The sequence below is a fragment of the Cupressus sempervirens genome, chromosome 3, assembly GCF_028749045.1.
Source record: "Cupressus sempervirens isolate cs-2001-9-10 chromosome 3, ASM2874904v1, whole genome shotgun sequence".
Classification (NCBI taxonomy): domain Eukaryota; kingdom Viridiplantae; phylum Streptophyta; class Pinopsida; order Cupressales; family Cupressaceae; genus Cupressus; species Cupressus sempervirens.
This window is the reverse complement of record NC_143120.1, coordinates 16,212,244-16,238,696: the sequence shown is the minus strand read 5'-3', so window position 1 is coordinate 16,238,696 and position 26,453 is coordinate 16,212,244. Positions and strand designations below refer to the sequence as shown.

General features: G+C 37.9%; 1 protein-coding gene across 2 annotated transcripts in view; it reads left to right on the top strand.

Moving 5' to 3' along the window:
• LOC149564513 (DUF21 domain-containing protein At2g14520-like) overlaps positions 1 to 26,453 on the top strand; it is an 87,944-nt gene that overhangs the window by 15,628 nt on the left and 45,863 nt on the right. For both annotated transcript variants that reach the window (XM_089818057.1, XM_089818058.1), the window contains exons 6-8: positions 2,983 to 3,122; positions 3,262 to 3,349; positions 4,064 to 4,137. In XM_089818057.1, the coding sequence (XP_089674183.1) occupies positions 2,983 to 3,122; positions 3,262 to 3,349; positions 4,064 to 4,137 (302 nt within the window). The remainder of the gene's footprint in view (positions 1 to 2,982; positions 3,123 to 3,261; positions 3,350 to 4,063; positions 4,138 to 26,453) is intronic.

Genomic DNA, 26,453 nt, shown 5'->3' with positions numbered 1-26,453 from the left:
GTTGGGCCCACGGATGTTCCCGGATGTGTCTGGAAGCCCTGCGGATGCTGGCTGGAAGCCAGCCGCAAGCTCCCGGATGCGTCTAGCTTCCAGACGCATCCGAGAGCCTACAGCTGGCTTCCGGCCAGTATCCGCAAGGCTTCCAGAAGCATTGTGCATCTATCCGCATCCGATGCAGAAGCCTCTACATTTCCATACGAATCGGTATCCTAGCTCAGAGGGAGTCTAGAAATACATGTGGGTGATTGCATTGATGTTGATGGGCCTACTCATACGTATATCATGAGGAAGTGATGACTTATTACCAAAAAATCAGAAAATTGATATCAAATTTAGAGTGAGTTCGACAAGCATCCTTGGGTGAAAAGAGTTTCTAAGGAAGTAACTAGAGGACTTGACCTCCTAGGATCGATGTTCAGAGGGAGAAATTTTGAGATGCAATCCTTTGTGGATAATATCTTCTATATGAGGAGAAGTTCTAAGATAAATTCTTTATAATACGCTCTCCTATATGAGAGAGAAGTATGAGGTGAAAACCCTTTGTTCCACCCTCTAGTAGCAACTATGGTGAGTCCACCCTCTGACTTGGTTCATGGTCACTGGTGGATATCATGTGAGTTACTACATGATGTTGTTGTGATTATGTCATGAAAGGTGACAATCTTTCATTGATGTATATATTTAGAGGGGAACCATTGAAAGTTGACGATCTTATCAATAGTTGGACTTGTTATCATAACAGACTACATTAAGTTGTTGTCCTGGAGTGCCCAAAGTTATGATAATGAACAAACGGTAACTATTGAAAGGTGACAATCTTATCAATAGTAGACCTATCTCCTAACACCAAAATGTGTTGGAGCAAGTGTTATCATGGTTATTAGGCCGGATCTTGCCAAACACCATGAAAATTATTGGTGTCATTGTTATTAGGCCAGATTTTGCTGTACACATTGATATCCATCATGGTTATTAGGCCAGATTTTGCCGGACACCATGAAAATCATTTGTTATGGTTCTTTAGGCTGAATCTTGCCGGATACCATAACTTAAATCTATCATAGACCACACTTAAGGTGGTGTTTAATCTTGTATTATATTTGCTTTAATTCCCTCTTTGCTAAAGAGGGAGTGTTGAGGAATCTAGCCTTATAGTGAATTGAAGTAAATTCCATATGTTAAATTAATATGTGTGTGTGTGTGTGTGTGTGTTTTGATGGATTCATGTTGATATCCTTAATATGTCATTCTAGGGATATCTCTTCTTATACTCAAAAGCATAATGTGTTATAAATTATATATCAATCCGCCCTAACTAAGAGGGAGTGTTAAGTTTGCAGTTACAGTCAGATTGATCCGATCATGAGATTCATTGTTGCTGGTAAACCATCATTTAGTGTTATATTATATATATACTTATTATATTTTATATTATATATATATGTTATTTATATCTAATGATGATTAACCACAAGAAACATGTCTCTTCCTCTCATATTTATAAATTATTCAATATGCATATGGAAAACAATCAATCACAATGGCAATCATTAGTACATTTGCAGAGATCTAAGAAGTTAACAAATAGATAAATGTAATACTCAAGGGTATGAACCCCAAGTAATGCTTGTTTTGCATATCTTCAACCAAGCAATGCACCTTTTCAAAACAGGCTGGCCATGGGTAGCATATTTAATTTGTATTTGTTTCCCAAAGAGGTTGCCCAAACCAAAGGAGGTCAGTTCCTTTCGAAAAACATCTATTTGAAATTTCAATGTCAAGGAGGGGCACTCAAATATCGAGGCTCAGTCCTCACAAGAAATGTAAATTCATGCATTGGCTTGGTCCTCCCATTGTAGAGGGAGTTGGCCCAAAATAAAAGTAATTTAATTTGACTTTCTTCTTGCACAAAAAATATTGCCTATTTATATTTAATGCTGCTGCGTATAAAATTTCTGCATTGATTCTCCTTAAGCAGAAAAATCATGTCCCTAGATATTTCCTTTGACATCAGTGACAATGATTTCCAACAAAATGTGGAGATGCTAAGATTCTGCCAGTTGGTGAAGGTGGCTGCTTTCATAAGCACTGACAAGACTATTATTGACAGACGAAGTAGTCGATAAGTCAAACTCATCTACAACCAACTCTTGAAGACAGAGCTCATCATTGACAAGATCATGAACAGTGGGTTCCAGCATAAGTGTTTTAGTATTTGATAAGGATGACATCACTGAACAAGTAGTGGGAGATATTTTGATAGTGATCAATGTATCTCTATCATGTTTTACAACATATTAAGCAAAGATAGGTGGTATATAGCATGCAGCACTGAAGATCATGGAGTGGGACAAGGGGCCCTTCCAAACCTGAAACCACATAAATCAGAGACAAACTACAAAATTGAAGCTGAATAGACTTCGATGCTAACACAGTGGTTGCAATTTCATGATCTGCTTTCAATGGGTTTCAAGGCCTATGGTTGTAGCTTTTTTTTTTTTGGTAGAGACAAAGGAGATTTGTGACAACTTAAATGGCATTTATCATTTGTATGAGGTCTTTAGTGTCTCTGTGTTTCCAAAATCCCTTTACTTTGAGAACAGTGACCAAAGTCCAGCATTCCTTTTGTTCAGATAACTAATGGAGAATTGACCATATGCATGGCATGCGAGATCAGATAGGAAGAATTCCATAGCCAACAGATTGTTTTTAAATAAAAATTCAGATATATTCTATTTGGTAAGAATTGACAGAAGTATAATAATCTGATTGGATTTATTCTTGGAAACATAAGATTCAAGTTGACCATGTTTCTAGGGTCATATCTATCCTTATAGTTTTGAAGTCACTCTCTCATTGTACCACAACATCCCACCACCCCCGAAGCAGACCATCTTATCATATTAACTTTTGTATTAACAACTTACTATTTTGTCAAAACAATGCATTATAAGTAACGTGGTGCTTCTTGCTGCAATCTAGGCAGGAAAAGGAGGAGAACTCACACATGACGAAACAACAATCATTGCTGGGGCATTAGAATTAACAGAAAAAACTGCAGAAGATGCAATGACTCCGATTTCAGAAACATTTGCTATTGACGTCAATGCAAAGCTTGATAAGTAAATTTTCTCTCGCCTCTTGATTCTCTTTTGGTGGCTACAAATATATGGTGTTTTAAGAAAATTTAGTTATGTAGCTGACTTACTTTCATTGTTAGCATTTGTTTATTTCTCAAAATTATTTATTTCTCTTGTACAGGGACCTGATGAATTTAATACTAGAAAAAGGACATAGTAGAGTGCCTATATATTATGAACAATCTACAAATATAATTGGTCTGGTGTTGGTAAGAATTATATATCTTCTACTACAAATTTGCATGGTGTTCATGAAAGACTACAACATAAGAATTGAAAAATCATTAGACAATCGAAGGTTTTGCAGAATTGCTATATTTTTTTTACAGTTGCCAGATAATTGGAATTGTCAGATAATAAAATAGATCTTGCAACTGATCCTGTGATATTTAAATTTTTGAACACGTGTTCACCTATAATGTTTTATGTGGTGTTTTACATTGTCTTACAGAATTAGTGCTTTTCTTTTGAGTGATAAAGTTTTCAATATTTAGCCTCTTTTTGTGATTCACGCTGACAACTCTCTTTTCAACACATTATAGCATATTTTTACATTGCTGGCATCATTATAGAGGCTTATTTAAAGCCAATCTGCCTTTTTTGGTTGAAAGTAAACTAAGAAGTCTTTACAATTAGTTCTTCAGTTTCTTTTCATCATGTCATTATTTTTTTTTTATCCAGTCTTATTCAAGGCCTTTCTAGTGTTGTTATAACTTATTACACAGCATTTTCATTATGAATTTTCCAGGATTATGTACCTATGTGCATTTGAATATGGGATTTGATGTTTATTTTTAAAACATTGAACAATTATTATGCAATATGTTTTTAGTTGTATTGGTATTAGTATTACTACTCACTGGCAAAAATTAATTATGTATATTATCTGTGCACTTTAATATCTATTATAAAAATATCTGCAGGTAAAAAATTTGTTGTCGATACATCCAGGAGATGAAGTACCTGTGAAGAATGTAACCATTCGAAAGATTCCTCGGTAAGATTTACCTGACAAAGAATCTTAGTTGATCAGCTTGATTTAATGAGTTATTTTCTATTTAGTATTTTTATGCATACGTATTCCTTGCTGGCATGCAGTTGATTAGGAAGAGCATTTTCTTGAGGAACATAACTTTCCCTTATTTATTGTTGGCTTGCTCGTCCATTTGTTTAACTTGTAAAATAGTGAAGGATTGAGTTATAATAATGGGATTTAACAAATTGAATATTTCCATTAATTAAAAGTTCCTTTCTGTTCATTTGTGTACAAGACTGTAGATATTTTGTCTTCGGTATCAATCTGCTTGTTAGAATCAGTAGAATTGGTAAAATTCGATGCCTATAAAATCTTCTAAATAAGTTGTAGTTAGAATCAGAAAAATGTATAAAAGCTTCCCATAAGTTGTAGAATTCACAATTGTAAGGATACCTTTTATTTCAGTCAGAATTTTTTTGAATTAAATTAATCTTCATGTGTCTATGGAAGCTCACTAGTTCAAATGTACAACAAATGTCAGAAATTATAGGTAAAAGGAAAAAAATGTTTTTAGGGTAAAACACAAGAACCTATATTGCACGGGGATGCATCTCTTGGGCTTTTCTGGCTATTTTAATATCTGAGATATTTCAGAGATTTGTCAGAAATGTTCCCGGCTTTTCCCATCCTTCACAGCTCCAAACATCAATAGATGGCTGGCTGTCCATGGATTAAAAAAAAGACAAGGCTCATGCACCCATTTCAAAACTCTAAAAGTGGCTCTCTTGTTTAAAATAACAAAAAAAACAGGAGGTAGCCTTGGACTTTAAAAAAACAAATATATAATTTGTTATGTTAAATGAATTTCAAGAAACAATTGCAAATGAATATCTATGTTTTTGTAAGTACAGGACTTTGGGACTTTTGATACCCCACATTTGTATAGGAACAATGAGTTTTTGAGCTCTCACATTTTGGAATTCAATAAAGAAGAATATTGTTGGTCTAGGAGCCTTTGTGTTATCTCTTTATGTTGTAGTATTTTCTTAAATTAAGTTTGCAATCTTTCTCTTGGTATTTTTTTTTTCCATTGTTTGGTAGCAGAAGTAACTCTTGCTCAGATATGTTTTCACTTAGCAATCTCAGATGTGTTTAATGGTAGTTTTTGATCTCTGATTTGTTGTGTTGTAAACACACATACACCATTGCAAGCAGGGACCTGTTGATGTGAGTTTTATGCCACTACAACATTCAGAATCGAGTACTTGTATTCCAAATGAAGCACCAAATCTCCAACTCTCTCTTGAATAACGATGCTCTTGTGCTAAACAATGATGTTTTGCAACCAGGGCCTAAGTCTGATATGATTTGTCTTCAAAACTCTCATTCTTGTGCCCAGATTTGCAATTCACAGCCCTTAATCTCTGTTTTTTTAAGAAAATCCAAATAAAAATTTCAGTTTTACCTATGAAACAATAGACATTTTACCCATTAGATGACCTAGGAGGCGAGTTGGTGGGTGGAGCTGAGTCTTTAGCCCAAAAAGGGGGTGGTGGAGTTTGGAGGTGGGTTGTCCATGAGTGGACAAGAGTGGTCGGATTCCAACTCCTTGTCCCTCATTTGCAATTGTTAGAGGCTTAGACTTGAAGTTTTCCCCTCTCTTGAGATTTTTCTTCAAACTCATCTTCTTGGTCAACAAAATCTTGCAAGTCTTAATCAATTCCATTCCAAAGGTCCGGTTACTATAACTGGATAAGGGATAATACATGCGAGGGCAAGCATTGGTAAGTGAAAACTAAGGCCCAATGAGATTATGTTAGTCAAGGGGATTGATCTATGAACATAAGTGAAATAGGTCAGAGAAAAGTAACCAACATTATAATAGAAGAGTATAAGAGCAACATAAACGAATGGCAAAAAAATGGATTAGGGTTTTAGTCACAAAAATATAAAGGAATGCCTTATGAAGCAAAAAGATTAAACTTGTAAGGTTCTCCATAAAAAATGGAGCAGTCCAATAGGGCCTAAGAGCATAAAAGAGATTTTAGAAAAGTTACAAATTTTGAATTGTGTAAAATTGGGTGTTGAAGTGGTGTAGTTGTAGGAGATCTGTGTATATATGATGCTTGCATCTGTATTATGTCTCTCTCTGCTGCTGTGGACTTTTGTCATTTCTATTGATCAGGCATTTTGACACTGCAAAGAGTGTTCAATAAATCAACATGTTTATTTAATGAAGCTTTTGTAAGATCAGTATGACTAAAGAGTCATGTTCTTGAGCAATGCAGGAAAGCAAAGGGCCATCTCCATTTGTGATTTTTGTTTATCAAAGTCTTATTGAGCATGGTTTTTGGAAAGCTAAGAGTCTTGCATAACTTTTGGTAGTTTGAAACTATGATGTACATAGTTATTGAAGTCTTCAATGAGGAGCGTCCATTTGAAGAGTCTCATCCTTGGTATAAGTCATTAAAAGACAATGAAGTATCTTAAACTCTAGAATATGAAACAACTCCTTGGTAATTGTCGTCAATTCATGCAACATGGCGGTTAGAGATCATATAGTCTTTCATTCTTGTTTTAATATATGTTGATGCCAATATGGTAGTGTTGCCAACAATATATATACACAATACTACCATCATATTCATCTTAGTAATCGATACAAGACACATATGGCAAAATATATCTTTATTGATTGTACCAATTGAGTTACATACCAATACTGATATTCTTAAATATTATCATGCCATTCTATTCCATCTGAGTACTACATATAGTGCTCGGGTTGGGTACTCATACCAATCGATGCGACCTTTGGTACAAACTTCTCCTAGTGACTACCTAATTATTTTATTACAAAAAAACCCTCTACATTATCCCCCCCCACAAAAAAAAAGGGTCATTTCCACATGACTAGCACACTCACAAAGAGGGATAAGAGGACATCCCTAGAGCTGAAACTGTAGTTGAGGTTGCAATTGGAGTTGAAGCTGGAGCTAGTGACCGAGGTGGTGAGGCGTGCCAACTTTTGTTTGAGGAGTTGTACATCACATTCCGTTGCAAGTTGCTTGGTTTGTGTGCCCCGTAGAGGTCGAAGAGTCTCCATCCTATCCTTTTCCACCGCTACCAGTCACTCGGCATGTGTAGTTTGTTCTTCCTCAAGCAAGGATTCCAACTTCACCCACTCTACCAAAATTATTCGATTTCCTTTTGTTTTTGCCCACACCCAATGGACTTTCTGCAACTCTAGAAAAGTGGCCCAAAACATTCCTTCCAACTTAGACAAAATGTGTGCAAGGGGTCCATGTGGCTGCACTGTGTGTGACGTCTGCCATTGTTGGGACCATACTTCCATCTCGTGAATAGGCTTGTCTTGTTCAATAAATTCTTCTTAAAGTCTTCATGGCATCCTATCTTTATGAAATGCAAGAGAGATTTAGTTGTGGCTACCATGGAAGCCATATCTACCTCCTTGGCTGTCTGCTTGATCTCCTTGATTTCTCTAGTAATGTTTTCCAATTCGGCCAATATCCTTTGGGTGCTCTCTTCAAGAGGTGGAGTTACAGCCTCTCTTGAATCCAGTTGGATTTCCATGGCTACCAGTTCTTCCTAAATATCTCCCTTCTTCGTGTATGGTTGTAGGGGTGGTTCCTCCTGCATGTGTAATGCAGTTTCCCCAAGAAAGTGCGAAGGAGGAGGTATATTTTCCACTCCAAGCTGAAATTGTGCCAGCAAGTTATCTGCCTTTTTTTCCTGTTGCTCCCTTGTCCCATCCTTTAGTTGTTCGGGCTCTTGATTTTGTGGCCCAGTGACGAGGGAGGGTGCTCTAGTGGATGCCTTTGTTTGTTGATACTGACCTCGGTGATACCAATAATACAATTGGTTGTGTTGTCTCGATCCTGTGAGGGGTAGGAATCTTGATGGTATGAGTTTTGACTCTAATGCACCTCAAGTCTACTACTTTAGTATAGGATAGCCTGTTTGCAAGAACAAGATAAGCCATCTATGATAGTTGAGAGGGTCGAAAATTGATCTTCTTGGCACCCCAGTTCACAAGATTCGAACCACTGGTTTCTCCTTCCTCTCCCATGCCACCTACTTCTCTTCAGCCAGTTCCCTCCATGCTAGTATGCCCTTCCTATTTTGTACGAATGGTGTATATAGGACGTGTATGACTGGTGTCCATACGACTAGTACTCTCCTTGGAAGCCACACACATACGAACACCATCATGTGCCTTTGGCATTTGTGTATCACTTGTGGCCCTTGGGAGTGGATCCTTCTACGAATTTTACCATTTCAACATCTTCTAATGTGTCTGCCAATGTTGTTCTCAAAGTCTGGTACTCTTCCTCTTCCTGCCAACTAGATTCCTCTTCTGAGGGATTTTCTTCCTCTTCTTCCATGCTACTTTCCATGCCTAAGTTATGTCTGTTGGTTTCATCTTGTCTTGCCTTTTTCTTGTGTGGCTCAACAACCTTGACACTTCCTTCCCCTGTTATAGTGTCCATATGCACCCAATATAGCATAGCAAGCTTATACGGCTCAACTCTGTTGGTAGGAACAAAACTTCCCCAATATTCAGGAGCAACTTATGAGCATAAAGCCTCCAAAAATAGGGCTATAGCATGACGAGGCATAAAAAGAATCTTATGTTTCAATAGAAAGAATTCCTTTATACGATCAAAAGTAATTGTACCCAGTTATAAATCTTACCTTTGTATACTCCCTTCACCTGTGGAAGCATGGATATGGCAATATCTGATATGCGGTTCCCGCCAATCAATTTACTTTTTATTAAGTCCACGACACACCTGCATTCATTATTCCTAACAAAGGTCTTCTTGATACCTCTACTGCTGCTCCAAATGTTGTCCCTCTATTTTTGTCAAATTTTCTTTGCATGCTAATTCTACCAAGTGTGTTCTTTCTTCCATTGTCATCTTTGGATCTTTGGCCGCCTGTTGGCCTCTATTAGGTACTCCAAACGCCTTTGTGAAGTTTTGGGGTGCATAAGAGACTGTCATATTTTGCTGCAAGTATTTGATATTGGACTTATGGCCTTTCTTGTCATAGCCATGTACTAGGGTTCACAGTACTGGTTCAAACCCCTTGAAATAAAAAATAGGCATGAATACAATCTTATCTACCTCTGATTTCCTCGACGTGATCTTCAATGGATGTTGATTGTTTGTCCCTTGCCACCAATTCCTGCATTCTGTTCTTATCTACCTTTGATTTCCTTGATGCAACCTTCAATGGATGTTGATCGTTGTCCCTTGCCACCAACCTGCATTCTGTTCTTGCAACTCCTTCAAAATTGATGTTTGCAACAGATACTTATTCCATTTTCCCTCTACTCTTGTGGCTTTTACTTGTTGTGGCCATGTTGTTTCTTGTTTTGGTCTTTCTCTCTCCTCCCCTTATCTCTTTACTATTTTCCTCAACAATGTTTGCTTTAGGGTTGTTGAGTCTTTGTGTTACTTTTTTATACCATTCTTTGAATGTATGCAATGTGGTTGAGGCTATGAATAGCCACCCATGTGTCAGCTTTTCTCTATGCAGAAATCTTATTTCCTCATTATTTAGCTTCCGCATGCGTACACGGTCTAGCGATTCCTCCTCTTCTTGCATACGTAGCACTGCCTCCTCTGTGCATGTATGCAATACTACCTCCTCTTTGTGCATACGTGGCACTACCTTCCACGTACGTGGCACCTTTTCCTCCTCTCGCAGTCGTGACCTTGTCTCCCTTGCGTATGAGGCTCCTTGCATACACCTTTGGCTTTGCCTATGGATGGGTTGAAAAAGTGTTGGTTCATCAAAGGATTCAAACCTTCCCTCAAGAGAAAAATGAAGATCGTACCACCACCATTGTATGCTGATGCATACAATGGGCTTAGAGTGAAAGAAAAACAACAAAGAAAAGAAAAAGAAATGGTCTGACGACGATGACAATTCTTCAAGTGAGAGTAGTGATGAAGAATCGGATAAGAAAATCCAATCCTTGTAGAAGGACATGCTACGCGTGATGAGAGAATTTAAAATAATGAAGGGTGACACCAACTGGAAAGAGGATGGCAACCTATGGTGCACAGAATGCAAGGAGGAAGGTCATACCAAGCGCGCATGCCTAAAGAAACTGTTCTGTGACATTTGCCAGATAATGGGTCATTCCACAAAGGAATGCCCATACAATATGAAGACGTGAAGTCAACAAGTCTTATTGACACAAGAACCATCCACCTCAACAATGACAACTAACATACAACCCACCAACAATATGACATCATCTAGCAACTATTGGGATAATCAATGGAGAGGGAGAAACAATAACAATTGCATCAATAACAACAATAGGGCGGCCGAAGTTGCATTCAGTATGATGCTAAAGGACGACCAATGATACAATGTCGTGCATGCAGCCAGTGGGAGCATTTTGCCACCACAATTCCTTTGTAGGTGGTGTGGTCCGGTTGTAATGACCCTTTGTCCCGACTAGTGGGGAAAATAAGGACAATATGGACAATCCCTTTAAAACTTAGATTTCCAGATGTCACTTTCCCAATCACGTTGTTTTTACCTTTGATGTGGAGAGTATGTATAAGATAGTTAGGTATATATGTTTGTACTGATAATGATCAGTATTACCCTTACAAATTACTAGAGTTATATAATTTAATCTTCTTTATACGTTGAGAATAATTATGCATGAGCTTCTCACAATGTTGTTGTGCAGAGGTGGGATTCTATGTATGTAATAAAGATGGTGATCTGGTTCAAGTGATGGGACTTATCCAATTTAAATTTGTATTCAATAATATTGTTATAGTCATTGGCAGATACTTGGATATTGTTTTTGTATGAGTTTTGGTAAATTATTACCACCGCCTGTGAAATGTTTCAGCTCCTCCTTGTTTCCTTCTATATACAATGCGATCTGTATTCTTATTGCCTTCAATGTTTTTGTGATTCCCTTCCCTCACTATTAAATTAAATATCTGTGATGTCCCAATTTCACTAATGTCTCAACTCTCCTTAACAACTTCCGAAGATTACAAAGCTACTTGAGTATGGGAAATACGATGGCAATTTACACAGTATAGTCGTGCTCCTTCCTTGCTGGTTATTTACAATGTCTGATTTGTCATTGTGATATCTGCATATGGTAACTGTGTTCAGAAATGTATGTATTCGATCTGCATGCCTCCTCTGCGTATATCCCTGAATACATGATTAATTAGTGTCGCTGCCTGTACGTTGGTCTCTGCCGGGCGTATTTGCCATCCACGTTGCTGCTGATGGGTATATAGTGTTGTCATTTTGCTAGGAGTGGAAAATTTTTTTGCTGTCGATACTTGTTCTAGTCTAGCGTGCTCAATAGGTGATCCTTGCTCCTTCCATGACTATGGTTGCCTCTATGCTGGGATGATATCAATGCTGATGTGTATGGAGCCTATCTAGGGTGGAGTCTATCCTCTCCTACTTTCTTACTGTCTCGATGCAATTGGATGCTTTAATCGGTTCCTCTTCTGCGTATTCCTTCTTGCCTATCTACTAGTGTTTAGATGATCAGAGACTTTGCCTTCATTGATTCTTAGCCTTTTTTGCCTTTTTTTTCTTCCTCGTGACTTGTCAAAATATATATGTCAAGGGAAAAGGTCACGACTTTGCTTGAGTCACTTGCTATTTTGATTATATCACATATTTTATACATTATTAAATGTTAAATATTATATTGTATTTGTCATATGTGTAATAATATTTAATATTTTTATTATTATTTATTCTCTAATATCAGTATATATAATAATAGGTTATTACTATTAATATTGTAATTTATATTTCATTATCTATATATTGAAATCTTGATTTATTATTTGATATATATTGTACTATAAATTTAAATAATGTTATTATTTAAATATATTAATTTATATTATTATCTTATATTAGATTTTAAAAAATATATTTGATATATTATTATATATATTTTACTTACCATTGTTTATTATTGAAAAAAATCTTATTAATTAAGGATTATTTATTGTTAAATCATATAGATATGGGGACATGACACCGGCAGACCACGGGGACACAAATTGTTTGAAATCCAGGGTGAATCTGTTAAACATTGAAAGGGGGACTTTTCAAAGGAAGGGATGTTGGCATTCAACCAAGGGAAAGCAATGAAGGCTTCCTACCCACATCCTCCCACAGAGAAGCAGATGGTATGTGAAGCGAAGGTGAATATCAAGAAAGGCAATGATGGCCGAGAGGAGGGAGACACACAACACAACAAGCACATCACTAAGAGGTCAAGCCAAACAAAACATATTGCGGCAAATGATGTAGAGAAAAATTCCAATAGAAGTAAAAGACCTCCTTGAAACCATACCACATGGCAGTTCTCTAATGTTACATTACTCGTGTCTGTTATAATTCTCTATTAGTAGTATGCATTAATTCCCCTTACCTATAGGCAGTAAACAGTAAGGTCTTGGATTTTCCAATATTTTTTATTAATGTTTGCTGTGAGAAAATAATATTACCATTAGGACAAGATTTTTAATATTAAAATTTGAGTATATGTTTGCAGCATAAAACATTTAACCAGTGATACTCAAGGACTTACATCCCCCCAAAATCTCAAAGTATCCATCCTCGAGACATCCCTACACCAGGTACTTGGAATACTCGAGTACCCCCACCTCTACCATTCCATAACCATGCTACCACTGGGAAGGGTATTTGAATTTCTATTGAATTTTGATTTCTTAATGTTACTATTGGGCTAAGTCACAAGGTTCGCTGAATTTTTAGCATCTAAGTTCGAAATTTGGTGAACCTCAATTTTTTTTTTAAATGTGTATAAATTTGGATTAAGTTCATACATGATGCAAGAGCATCTTGCGTGGGGAAATTTATTTTTAAAAAATGGAGGAGAGAGAAAGTGACAAAAATTAGAGGAACAAAATTTTAAAAAAAAAAAGAAATTTCTATTTTCAAGGTGCAAAGGTGGTGCAAATAGAAAAATAAATAAAAATGGTTGTCATTCCATTTATTGAGGTGTGTAGGTGGAATTCTAGAAGGTTGTGGATATTTTATTAAATCATGCATTTAATATTTGTTGGGTCACATGGTGGTGCTTAGTTGTATATGGGTGGGAATTAAATATTTTGTGAACATTTTATTAAATCATGCATTTAATATTTGTTGGGTGCTTAGTTGTATTTGGGTGGGAATCAAATATTTGTTGAAAGGTAGTTGCATTTACCTTTTATCCCACATTGGTTGTGTTGGTAACATCTTGGGTGGTAAGTGCCTATTCAAGCAAGGCATATGAGCATTTCTAATCAAGCTTCAAGGTATGAAAGCTTCAAGGTGTGAAAGCTTGAAGCGTGATCTCTTATTTGTAGAAGCTTGGAGAGAAGAAGGAAGCTAAAGGGTGAGTTTTCCTAAGTCTGTGGACAGAGCGCCAAATGTGAGGCAGTTTACAGCAGGATTATGGTGGAGTTGTGAGTGTGTGGACAGAGCGCCAAATGTGAGGTAGTTTACACTTAGATCTTGGATAGAGTTTGAGAAGAGCTAGTAGTTGTGGCTTGGAAAACAAGGAGATTGCTTGGTGGGCTTCGAGCACAAGTTGAGATCTTCCTTGGGGGTTTCAACCAGAGTGAGGATCTGGACTAGCTAGTGTTTGGATTGGATCTTGAGGGATCTTGCAGAACTATTACTTGCTTTGTATTTGGCAATAACCGAGAAGGCCTTACAGCCCGACACACTGCATGTAATTAGTTATATTTTGTGAATATATTAATCTGATATCAGATCTTGTATTATTGTTTCTTGCTCTTGTGTTTCCGCTGTGTGGTTATATTGTTGGGGGCTAGGACATCTCCTTCGGGGATTCTCCTGCCTTGCACTGCGTCAAATGGTATGAAAGCACAGTTGTTCCTGAGCGTGTAGACATTGCCGAAGTTGTGGCAGGCAGTTTGCACCAAGACCTTGGGAGGACATGCAAATTGATCGATGGATGCGAAGATGGAAGGTTGATCTTGTTGAGGCATAATCGTAGAGAGTTTGTGGATTACAGATCTGTGGTCCTAGACATGTGATGTGGTTCCTAATTGTTCATGTGAGGTGGCAGGGTGCGATCTGACTTGTAAACAATTTGAGGTTGTCACAAGGAGCGTGGGAAGGATTTGTTGGAGAGGGTTTATGAAGATCTTGGGAGATGGCTCTGAGAGGATTGGACCCTGGGATGATTGCGAGTCTCCGTGATGTGGTGGAGAGGAATTTTTCTAAGATGCCTGCTCGGTTTGAAGCTAGCTTGGCTGATCGAGTTAAGGATGGGGTGAGGAAGGAATTCCGTAGCTGTTTGTGGAGCTAGAGTCTACCGATCCAAAAGAGAGTTGTTTGGCCGGTTAAGAGACTTGTTCGAAAGAGATGGCATTGTAAGATTGAGGTGGAAGAAGTTGGTTTTATTGATCAGTTTGTGGAGTTTGATACAGAACTTGCAGACAAGCTGGAGGTTGTTGCTGAAGATATTCCTAACCTTGTTGATGTTGGGATGGACATTGGTTTTCATGATCAGTCAGTTGGGTCTGACATGGAAATTGCAGAGCACTCGGTCATGGATGATCCGGTTGTTGCTGGTGATGACTTGTATGTTGCAGAGCATCTTGTTGTGAGCAATGAGGTCATTGTTGTTGTGAGTTTGGCATATGTTGCTGAGGAGTTACATATTGTTGCTGATATGGAGTTTGTTGTTGTTGGTGTGAATTCACTAGTTGCTGATGTGGATGAGAGTTTGTTGATGAAGCATTGTGTTCAGTTTTTTCCTGGGAGTGAGCATGCTGATTGGATGGTTGAGATTTTGGTATTTAACAAAGTGATGCAAATGTGGAAGATTTGCATGTTGGTTTTCTTGTCCCTGTTGAGGTGGAAACCTTTCTTTTGGCATCAAAGTGTGGGGCACACTTTTTTATCTACCTGGGGAGTCTGATGCAAGAGCATCGTACATGGGAAAAAAAATAATTTAAATAAAAATTGGAGGAGAAAGAAAGTGACAAAAATTAGAGGAACAAAAATGAAAAAATAAAAAAGGGAAAAAGGAGAAAAGAAAAAGGAAATTTCTATTTTTGAGGTGCAAAGGTGGCGTAAATAGAAAAATAAATTAAAATGGTTGTCATTCCATTTATTGAGGTGTGTAGGTGGAATTCTAGAAGGTTGTGGATATTTTATTAAATCATGTATTTAATATTTGTTGGGTCACGTGGTGGTGCTTAGTTGTATTTGGGTGGGAATCAAATGTTTGTTGAAAGGTAGTTGCATTTACCTTTTATCCCACATCGGTTGTGTTGGTAACATCTTGGGTGGTAAGTGCCTATTTAAGCAAGGCATATGAGCATTTCTAATCAAGCTTCAAGGTCTGAAAGCTTCAAGGGTGATCTCTTCTTTGTAGAAGCTTGGAGAGGAGGAAGCTAAAGGGTGAGTTTTCCTAAGTCTATGGACAGAGCGCCGAATGTGAGGTAGTTTACACTTGAATCCTCGATAGAGTTTGAGAAGAGCTAGAAGTTGCGGCTTGGAAAACAAGGAGATTGCTTGGTGGACTTGTGAGCACAAGTTGAGATCTTTCTTGGGGGTTTCTACTAGAGTGAGGATCTGGACTAGCTAGTGTTTGGATTGGATCTTGAGGGATCTTGCAGAACTATTACTTGCTTTGTATTTGGCCGTAACCGAGAAGGCCTTACAGCTTGGCACATTGCATGTAATCAATTATATTTTATGAATATATTAATCAAGTATCAAATCTTGCATTATTGTTTCTTGTTGTTGTGTTTCCGCTGTGTGGTTATATTGCTAGGGGCTAGGACATCTCCTTTGGGATTCTCCTGCCTTGCGTTGCATCAGTACAATTGGAAAATATGTTTTGGTTTTCTTAAATAATGAACTCAGTTCACAAGGCAAAAGATCCATTTTGTTTCTCTGCCTGAGCTTTGTCGCCACTGTCGTCATTTGTTCTCCACTTGGGTTGTTGTCAACACTGTTTCCGTCTCTTCTCCCCTTGCACTGTTGTCGTCTCTTTGCAAGCAAACCAGACTGTGCAATGGGGAAGTACATATGCTATCATCGACTTGGAGACGGGTAAGAAAGTTGTGCTTGATGCAACTACACACAGTGGAGGAAGAATATCTGGCTGCAAATACATTTTTCTCTAGCTCGACCTTTTCAATAGCCATAGGAAGAATAATATATTAGGTTTACCTTTTACTTTTAGATTTTTAAGATACGCTTCATTTTATGTTAGTTTTATTTACTTTTTAATGTTAAAAGATTTAAATTTATTTATTCTTATAAGATTTATCTTAATTAATTTTGATTACAATATTAATATTTAGTATATAATTTATTTATTATTACATTAATGTGTCAACAAAAAAAAAATGTGATTATTTTTAATAGTTTTCATTATGTTTTGTAAAGTTAAAAGTAAAAAACTAATGCATTTCTATTTTATGTTATAATTAATATAATTGATGATTTTATTTTGTTTCGAAAGTTTAATGTTTTATAAAATAAAAATTAGTATTACTTTAATTTTTAGGAGTCAAAAGAGAAAATGAAAATAAATTATTATTATTATTATTATATAATTTTTTATTTATATAAGGCGAATTTAATTTAATATTATTTTTTTCAAATTTTATCCTTGTCGAACTTCATCTGAATTTCATTGGTGCCGAATTTGAACTTGAACTCGAACCTTGTGAATTAGCTATTGGGTATGTATTATGTTACTATGTTTAATGTTCAATGGCTTTAGTTCGTGTTGCCATTTTTCTATGTTCAAGTATTTCAATTTGGTATATTATATTGAAACATCATTTCATAAGAGCATTTCAAGTTCTATATGTATATATACAACACCCCAGTTGTTGGCTAGTTGGCAGATATTAAAGCATGGATGTTGTCATTTATTGCAACACTATTAGAAGGTAAGGTCGCATGGACTTAAGTAGAGTTTTGGTTTTTGTTGGATGTGAAAAATGCCTAACTCAAGAATATTGTCAGCAAAGGTACTGTTTTAGTTTGCAACCTTCACCAAATTAGTATTAATGGCCACAATTTTGTATTACAATAGAATGAAGTTTGTATATAATGTAATTATGTTCGTTGGTGTTAGTATATCAGTTGGCATATGTTTCAAGAAGAAAACATGAAAACAAGTCTATATTATAGAATACAAAGTATAAGATAGAGATCGAACATTTTGGCCTAAGGAATTGAATTATCTTGTCAATTAAATTACTTGGCAATGTGGGGACGACATCCTAGATGTTAACCCTTAATTAGCAAGTTTTGATTGTAAGTTTTGGATAAGTATTTACACATTTCATTATCAAGCCGACTAGACAAGTATAATCAAAAGGGTATATAGAAGGGCATTTTGATAATGTGAAATATGTCATTCTGTGGTTATGATATGCGATCTTTAGATATGATGGTATAATGATGTTTTGATGGTTAGACACGATCAGTTGTTGCATGGGTATAATCAGATTTGAGATACACAAAGGACTAATCAGATATTGAAGATATCAGTACAGTCAGTTTTCTATTGTGTTTAGTAGTAAAATGAAAGCACTTTAATAGGACTATAGACTTCCACTTTACGGTAACACTAAGCCATCCAATTGCAATATGAAAGGGAAAGAGGGGAATTTCCAAATATGATTTCACTTCTAACCCAAATTAGATTAGCAAGGACCCAAAAGGAGAAAGGTGCTAATACTAAATCTAGATTATTAGAGGAATACAATATAAGGAAATGTGCTTTTCAGCCCTTTGATAGGATAATGTGAATGTGAAATTGAACTAATTGCTTAAGAAATATAAATCTAGATGCTATGTGAATATGATCAGCTCAATTAAGATACAAATCTAGGGTATAGATATGAAATGTAAAAGACTTTCCTTGAAATGTGTAGAGGACTCCTGTTGTGAGGACTCTTCTTCTATAGTCTTGGTTTCTGTAGATCCTGTAATTTGATCCTCAACATCTTAAGAAGGTTGTTGCACATATTCTACTATTTGTGCCTCTTTTGATGCCTCATCAGTAACCCTTAGTTCTGGTTGATCTTGTGGTAATGGTTCCTTTTGAACATGTTCCTTTTCTGAACTTGGAGGTGGGGGAGTTACTGAACCCTTATTTACCACCGTGACCTATGGTGGAGATGGAGGAGTGAGATCAAGACCTTGTGTCTCTGGTGGCATCTGCGTTCAATCTTTCTATTGGAGTTCACTTGTAGGGGTGTCCATGATCTTACCTCCAACTAACTCCGTACCCACAGGCATGAAATCAAAATCTGGGATGGAGAAAACATCTTCACCTAGCTCCCTTTGCTCATTCACCCACCGCTGCACTTCATCTTCCGAAGAAGAGAGTTCTACAGGTTCTACTTGGGTGGGTGGCAGGGTACTCATAGCACTCTTTCTTCTTTCCATCTCTGTGGCTTTTGCTAACCGAGTTCTTCTTTGTGAGGGCACTTATTCTTCCTCATCTGATTCCGTTTCTTCCTCATCTGTTTCTTCCTTCGGAATGGTTTCGGCAACTAATGGATTAGGCACTAATCTCTTATTGACTCTTTGCCTCTTGTTCATCCTAACCTTGATCCTCTTTTGTCTCTTCGGAACCGCGGGAGAAGCAGACTCTTCATGCACAGGAGGAATAGAGGTCTCTGGAATTTCTCCCTCTTCAGGTTGGCTTGGAAAAATAGGAGGCAACTGAAGTTCAACCTGGATTTGGGTAGCTCCACCATCCTGGGGCTCTTGTGGACTTGGCTCCAGTTGCTAGGAAAAGACCTGTTCTACAACATGCTCTGTCTGAATCCTCTGAGGAGAGGCTCTCTTCCTCTTTCCCTTCCTCTCCGAAGGGTGATAATATCCCACTGGGCGATCAAGCTGGTAGACTGTTTCAGGCCTAATAGGAGATTGGAGCGCAAAGGTAGGAATAGTGACTTTCCTCCCTTTACCCCTCTCTGGGCGAGCATGTGCATGGAAGATCACTGTATCTGGAACTAGATCGAGTGGAAAAGGCTTCTTAATCCAACTCTTTGTCATTCGAATGACATGTCTCGCTCGATGATTGATATCATCTCCTTCCTCTCTATCAACTTCTGCATTCGAAATGGGTCTCTCACCAACTCTATCTGCATTGAATAGGGGATCCAATAGTTCCTTGGAGTCCTGTAGCCTTATCTCATCAAGGATAGTCAAATGGAGAGCCTTTTGTGCTAAATACAAAGTCATCCTACAATAGTCTCTGATGCGGACATCGTAGTCGTTTGTGACGTTCATCCAATGATCTTCAATGGCATCCTCATGATAAAAATCCTTCCCTGCCAAGTTTTCCACTTTACCAACATTGTCAAAGAATGGCCAAGGAGAGTTATACTCTTCAAGAGGGTAGTTCTATTCCCACTCAAAAGTCGGGATATCCTGTTTCCTCTTCACCTGATATGCTCCTACGACCAATGACCACTCCCAACAAGGTCTCTGTTGTCTTTTGATCCTCTCATAAGCTGACTCAATCTGCCAGGATATTTCCATTAAGACCAACTTGTCACTTGGGTACCTTGGGAGTTTCTTTGAATCGATAGATGCACCACCCACCCAAATATATGTAAATGTCCTAAACTGGATGAAATATGCTCCGAGAGTTATGATCTGTGCCTTAGCTTCATCAGATAACCTCTTCCCATAGTATCCCTCGATGAATCGAATGATGGTAAAGATGAAGGCATCATTTACAATTCTGTACTCCTTGCTCTGTGGTGAGAGCTTCTTCTTCACTAACTGATGATAGACTATGTATGGCCATATATTGGGGTCCTACATACTGCCTTTCTTGTATAACCCGAGATAGTTCGTTGCCCTTGCTGCCAGTAGGTACACCACGTAAGAAGTCATATAGAACTTCTTTTTATCCTTTACTGTCCTCAGCTGCTCGCACAAGTTCTCACTAAGTGTGGTGGCCCAATCCAGTGGTATCTTTGCATGCCTGATGGTCTCTATGAAGTTGACCATTAATGGAGCGAGATAACCTGCTATGGGTAAGCCCATGAATCTGCTCAAGAGAATGATAGAGTATCCAATGTCATCCTTCATGTATCCCCGAGTCATATCCAATTTGCTGATTGTCTTTCCTCGAGGTGGCTTCTCAATGAAGTACAAGGAATGTATGATGTCGATGGCTTCTTGGTGATGATCTTTATACCATCTTTCAACTGCCTCATAGGAGAGTCGAATGAATTGATCGGCTGTGGGAAGATGGAAGACTCGCTCGATGTTATCAAGTCGCAGATCTAAGACCACTTCTCTGGTGACGCTCTTAACTACCCTCTCATCAGGAACAAAATGCTAAGATAGGGTCATGATCAACTCAGTTGATTGCACAGTCCCTGGATGTGATGCTGCATTTACTAATCCGGAACGGATTAATGCGAACCTTAGGGTTGACCTTTCTATCAGACTATTGCAAACTCTCAAGAATTCTCCCAAATCCATGTGTCCGAGATCAATGTCTTTGATCTCAGCATACTCATCGAGTAACCTTGATTTTGGGAGTACGCCTTGGAACTTGTAAACAACAAGTTTCGCTACTACTCCTTGATCATGTTACCTGCACATCACGAGAAAGAAAATGTCATCAATCACCAGATAGCGAAAAAGAAATAACAACATAAAAGGGATTTTTTTATTTTTTTTTTAAACTTATATATATATATATATATAAAACTTTATGCAAAAAATAAAATAAAATAAATTTAACTAAATGGAGGGTGCCTCGAACGCGCCATGCGCGCGCGAGTGAGGGGAGGAAAAAAAAAATTATTTTTTAAAATTTTGAAACTTGTATTTCAAAATTTTCAAATTTTCAAATATTTTAGTGATTTTTTATTTTTTTGTTTTTTTGTTTTTTGAATTTGACTCAACAACGCAAACTCGTAAACAAATTTTCTTCTCCCGACTCTCGAATTGTGAGTCCGAGAGTTGGAAAAAAGTAGGGGGTCCCTATTCCTAGCGAGGAATGCGGCGTGTGTTGTGGACACCACAACAGTAATGAACATAGTGACTCTCAAAGTTCTTGCTTAGAATTCGCTATAATTTCAACTGTTATGGATATGATTCCTCTCATGAGTCACCATCCTTCCCCTAGCATTTCAGCCTAAGATTTGGGGGGGGGGTGTGCATGCGGAACGATTGATGTGAACTCCATCCATAATGGTAGTTTTTAGTGTTCTTGTGTTGTGTTTCTCTTGTGTTGTGCTTTTGTTTTCTATTTTCTTTTTTATTGCTTTAGATGATCCTTGTTGCTTTGTTGAGCACAAGGGGATAAAGTGATCACTCTCTCATCTACATTCTTCTATTTGTATCTCTCTTCTTTTATATGTCGTTCTATGTTATGTTGTGCATGTGCTGTTGTTCGTACCAGTGGTCTTGTTATAGTCTTCTAGGTTGCTTATGATATGGTAGCATTGATTCTCTTTGGTCTCCATGTTATTGGCCCAAAAGACTCTTCGTATCTCTTTTATGTTTTTTCCTCCATTGTGTCACAGTTCTACTTCCTTTAGGGAATGACAATATTATCATACTTGACATAATATTACATCTTATCATTTGATCTTACTGACCCCTTAGTTAGTAGATTCCTTTTGTGCCTTACCTTTTTGTTTTGTATGTGCTCAGTTCCCTTGATATGTTTCTCCTTTTCGGGGCATCTCATAGTGGAAGTGTTATTTCGTGGATGCATGTACACTTCCATTAAAGCTATTGCTCTTGTTGAGGCGTTTGCAATCGCTTTAACGTGGGGGCATACAATCCACTCATCTTTTTCCCATGGAATACAAATACGAATTCTATGTATAGCTTGGAGGAATTCTATGTAGTGCTTGGTATGATTTCTAAGGTATACTCAAATCTATGCATTGTTATTTCATGCCTTTTATCCTCTCTTTTTCTTTTTTCCTTTTTTGTTTCCACACTCTAGACAATTCTTGGGGGCTTGGTCTCTTTTTGGATCTCTCTCTAAACTTTGACAGTTTGGGAGGCATGATCCTTGTTTTCGACCCTTCTTTTGACTACTAATAGTCTGGGAAGCTTGGTCTTAATCCCATAAGGACAAACACATCCTTATGCCCAAATCGCCTTTCGATTCTTCTTTTTGGGACATGGAGTTTCCTTGAAGTTGAATTCCTCGATGGATTGACTAGCATGCCACACACACTTGCTAGACCATTTGGTTCATCTCCAATGGGTTGACTAGCATGCCACATACAGTTGCTAAACTATTCAATGTCATCCCCTTTTCTAGAGACCTTTCGCCTTGGTTCTTCCCTTGTTCCTTTTCCTTGTGTGGTTCACAATAAGGCACACAAACCCTATTGGGCAAGCAACTACACCCCTTTTTTTGGTAGCGCTTATCTCTCTTATTTTGACTCTGGATGTGATAAGACTCAAGTTTGTTGGGGGCTTGATGATTTCTTTCCTCTTTAGTCATAATAAGATTTGCTTTTTTGCTCTTGATCTACTTTACCACGAGTTTGAGGAAACTCCCACTCCCACTAAAGTGGAGGCTAAATGTACTGTCTTAAAATGGATGCACTTGCCTTTTAAGACCTTTTAGCTCCTCTTCGTGATTTCCTCTTCGGACCATGGATATGCTTGTGCTTTGCTCTCTTTTCCTCCTCTCTTCCATCTATCCACCTTATCTCTTTGGCATCTACCCTAGCTTTCTGTGGCACTGAAGACCTGTCCTCTTGTACCAGGTTGACTTAGGTCGACCTTGTCTAGACTAGGTCAACCCAGGTCGACATAGTCCTCTACTAGGTTGACCTAGTCCTCGACAATCCTAGATATCGGGGCCCGAAAGTCCTCGAGGGTTTAATTACTTTTTGACCGTTGCCAGTCAACCTATATGGTTTTCCCACCCAAAAAACTCTCATATATAAGACTTGGAGGCTTCATTTTCATCTCATCTTAAGCAATCCATATCACATGAACATCAAGCATCTCATTTTCAAGCTCTTGCTCTTTGGTGAAGATTTCAATCTTTTGCATTCAAGCACAAGCAAGGAGAATTCTATCTAGCATTTGAGAATCCTTTGTGAGCATTTCCTCTTCAAGATCTAGCATATTTTGTAATGCCTTGCTCGAAGATCCTTGGAACAAGGATAAATATAAGCCAAGATAATAAAAAAATTTGACCAAGTATGGATGCACACAATATACAACATACAAGGATCAAAAAGATCACAATGAAAGACTAACCAAACATCTTGACACCAACGGATCTCCAAAATGCCACTACTAACCAAAACGACTAACAACGGGAGATGCATAACTCAATTTGAATCAAAACATTCTGAATTCAAAATGCAATGCCAAAGGATTGAAGAGCACCTAAGAGCATAGCCAAAAAACTTCCCAAAAAGTTCAGGTCAAACCGAAAAGTGCCCGTTGTCCGCTCAGACAAGTTTTTGCAAATACTAGGCGATACTTTAAATCAACATTCTGCGATACTTTCCAATATCGTATGACCTTTCTCTAGAAGCGTTGTGACACTTTCAGGGATTAGGCGACACTCTTCAAAAGGGCGTGTGATACTTTACCAGTATCATACGACACTCCTTCAAAGGGAGTGCGATACTTTCCAGTAACACACAAAATTTCTTCTAAGAGGTGCGATACTTTCCAGTATCGCACAACATAACTCCTTTAGGCGTGCATCACTTTATAGTATCGCCCCATGCTGACACATGGTTGCCCAGGAAACGTACAAAATGCTCCAAGGACAAACTAAAGAGTAAAATAGAGTTTCGAACCTACACACCGGGGAGTACCGGATCCACAATTCAAGGCGTAAACACTAAAACACAATATAGAAAGATGGAAACTGCATATAACCATCTAACAGTCAATGAAGGGAAAGTACAGAAAGGAACATCACAGTATACGAAAACATCACAATAAACTGAAGTAACATCACAATAAACAATACAAGCAAACTAAGTAGTACGCGGTTCCTCCCAACCATAATAGCATCATAAGACCATTGCAGGCCCTAGCCATCTCCCGTGTGTAACATCCCAAAATAACGACTAAATCGTCGGTGCTATCTTATGAAGACGTCACTACTAACGTGCTACAACATAAGAGTAAGGAAATCTAACATGCTAGAAGTAAAGCATAAGATAATCCTACAAAATAGATAACGTCATCTATCATATGCTAATCATCATAAAGAGGAAATGTGTCAATAAACTAACATCATCTAAACATATACAAGCATTCCAATGAAAGCATAAATCACAAGAAAGCATACTCCAGAATCCGAAGTATCAAGTGAAAACATCCAGCAACGGTCGCACTAGGATCTAGTAGACCATCTCTGTACACCGGTCCCTAGTAGTGGTATAGGTAGCTATGCCTCCCAACCACGTGGAACCTATAGGCTCACTCCCGCTGTGCTGATGGAGATAATGATCCAACCACAAACACACATAAAGCACAACGTACACGGTTAACACTCATGCCAAGCAGTATGATGATTGAAACCAAGAACATAGACAATGCATAAACTACAGGTCCTGGTCAAACACTCAATGGGCTACTAAGTGGGGGCTGACATCATGGTGAATCGCTTGGCATTGACAAGCCCAAGCTTGGATCTACGGATTGAACTCCCTCAATAGAAGGCTCAAGCATAGAACTTCTTTTTTCATTAGCTTAAGTTTTATTACCATCTAGTGTCTTATTTAGTTATCACTTAATTGAAGCTCCCTCTACCAACCTATGGCGCCATGATTGCTAGACTGCGAGATAGACGCCCCCTCCATATGCTACCCTACTCATGCTCATCCAACAATGAGTGCCCATAGGCATGCAAATTCCCAACCCAACCCTCTTGATGTCAGTTTTTATACCACATAACATATTAACAATTGAACATCTGATACGGAGTATCAAACACACAATTCCTCTCTTGAAAAGTTAATGCTCATGGGACATGAGAATAAATCCAATGTTCCTTACACCTGTGGATACTAGCTCAGTATATCGATGTGATTTTCTCGTAATCACGTAGGCGGTCTTACGCTATTCATTCGAGGATGACTTGGGTTTTTGGTGAGATGGTGATGATTTTGTATGTGTCAAGTGATGTTGATGGTGATAGTGATGGTGGAGGATGTAGCATCAGATAATGTTGATTGCATGAGGAGGCAATAATGCCTCTAATGACTTCTACCTTCCTAACTTTCTTAGAGTAAAATCCGACTACTCAACTACTTGATACTCTACTCCTACTCCTATCAATGGAAAGATTAGCAAATGGACGGGGATCGAATCTAATGAAAGCTAACCAATGGCTCCACCTCCATAGATGCAATGATTCAAAGGAAAAGAGAACTAGTTTACCACACAAGGCTCCCTAACCAGCAGCTAAGATGCTAGTGGCCTAGTTGTAGATCCCTATCAAACATTCACAAATATCACCATACAATTAGCCATCTACTTCTACTCTAACAATATGAAATGAAATCCTACTTTAATTTGAGAGATGAGAAGAACCATGCAATACACCAAAATGATCATGTATATCCACCATGCAAGCTACAACAATGAATAGAGAACAATTTTGATAGTATCTTCGCAACAATTCTCCAACATAACTCCCTCACAAATGCAAGCAAAATGGCCTTATATAGAGGCTCCAAAATACAATGAATGGCCGAGATTAAGAGGCAAAATCAAGGGCTAAGATTGGATCCTAGAAACCCTAATTAGGGTTGTCACCCCATCGGCCAATGAGAAGACACCACCTCGTCGATGGACCAATGAAACAAGTGGAAAAGTGGCAACCAATGAGAAGGCACCAGAATGGTGGCCAATCAAAATTAGACGCTTGTCCTATTCTAGAAGAAAGAGAAATTGCCACTTGGGCTTACATAAAATGATCTTCTAATATAAATCTCCCATTTTCTTTCATTCTTTTAGCTAAGGCAATGAACCTAGCTAACCTTTCGTTGACTTCTTCCATGGAAGGATAAGGTGTATTCTTTATCTTGAGCTCAGCCGATTTCATCATGCTACTTGCTGCCTGTAGTGTTTTCTCATGATCCTTCTCATATTCTTTTGCAAATCCAATAAAAGCATTGAGGGAGGAAAGGGTGTTCAAATGGTTCTTCTTGATAGCAACCTTTCCTAACTCATCCAATCTTGATCCAAGTCTTGTCTCATTGATATCCTCTTCTCTGATGTCTTCAAAATCAAGC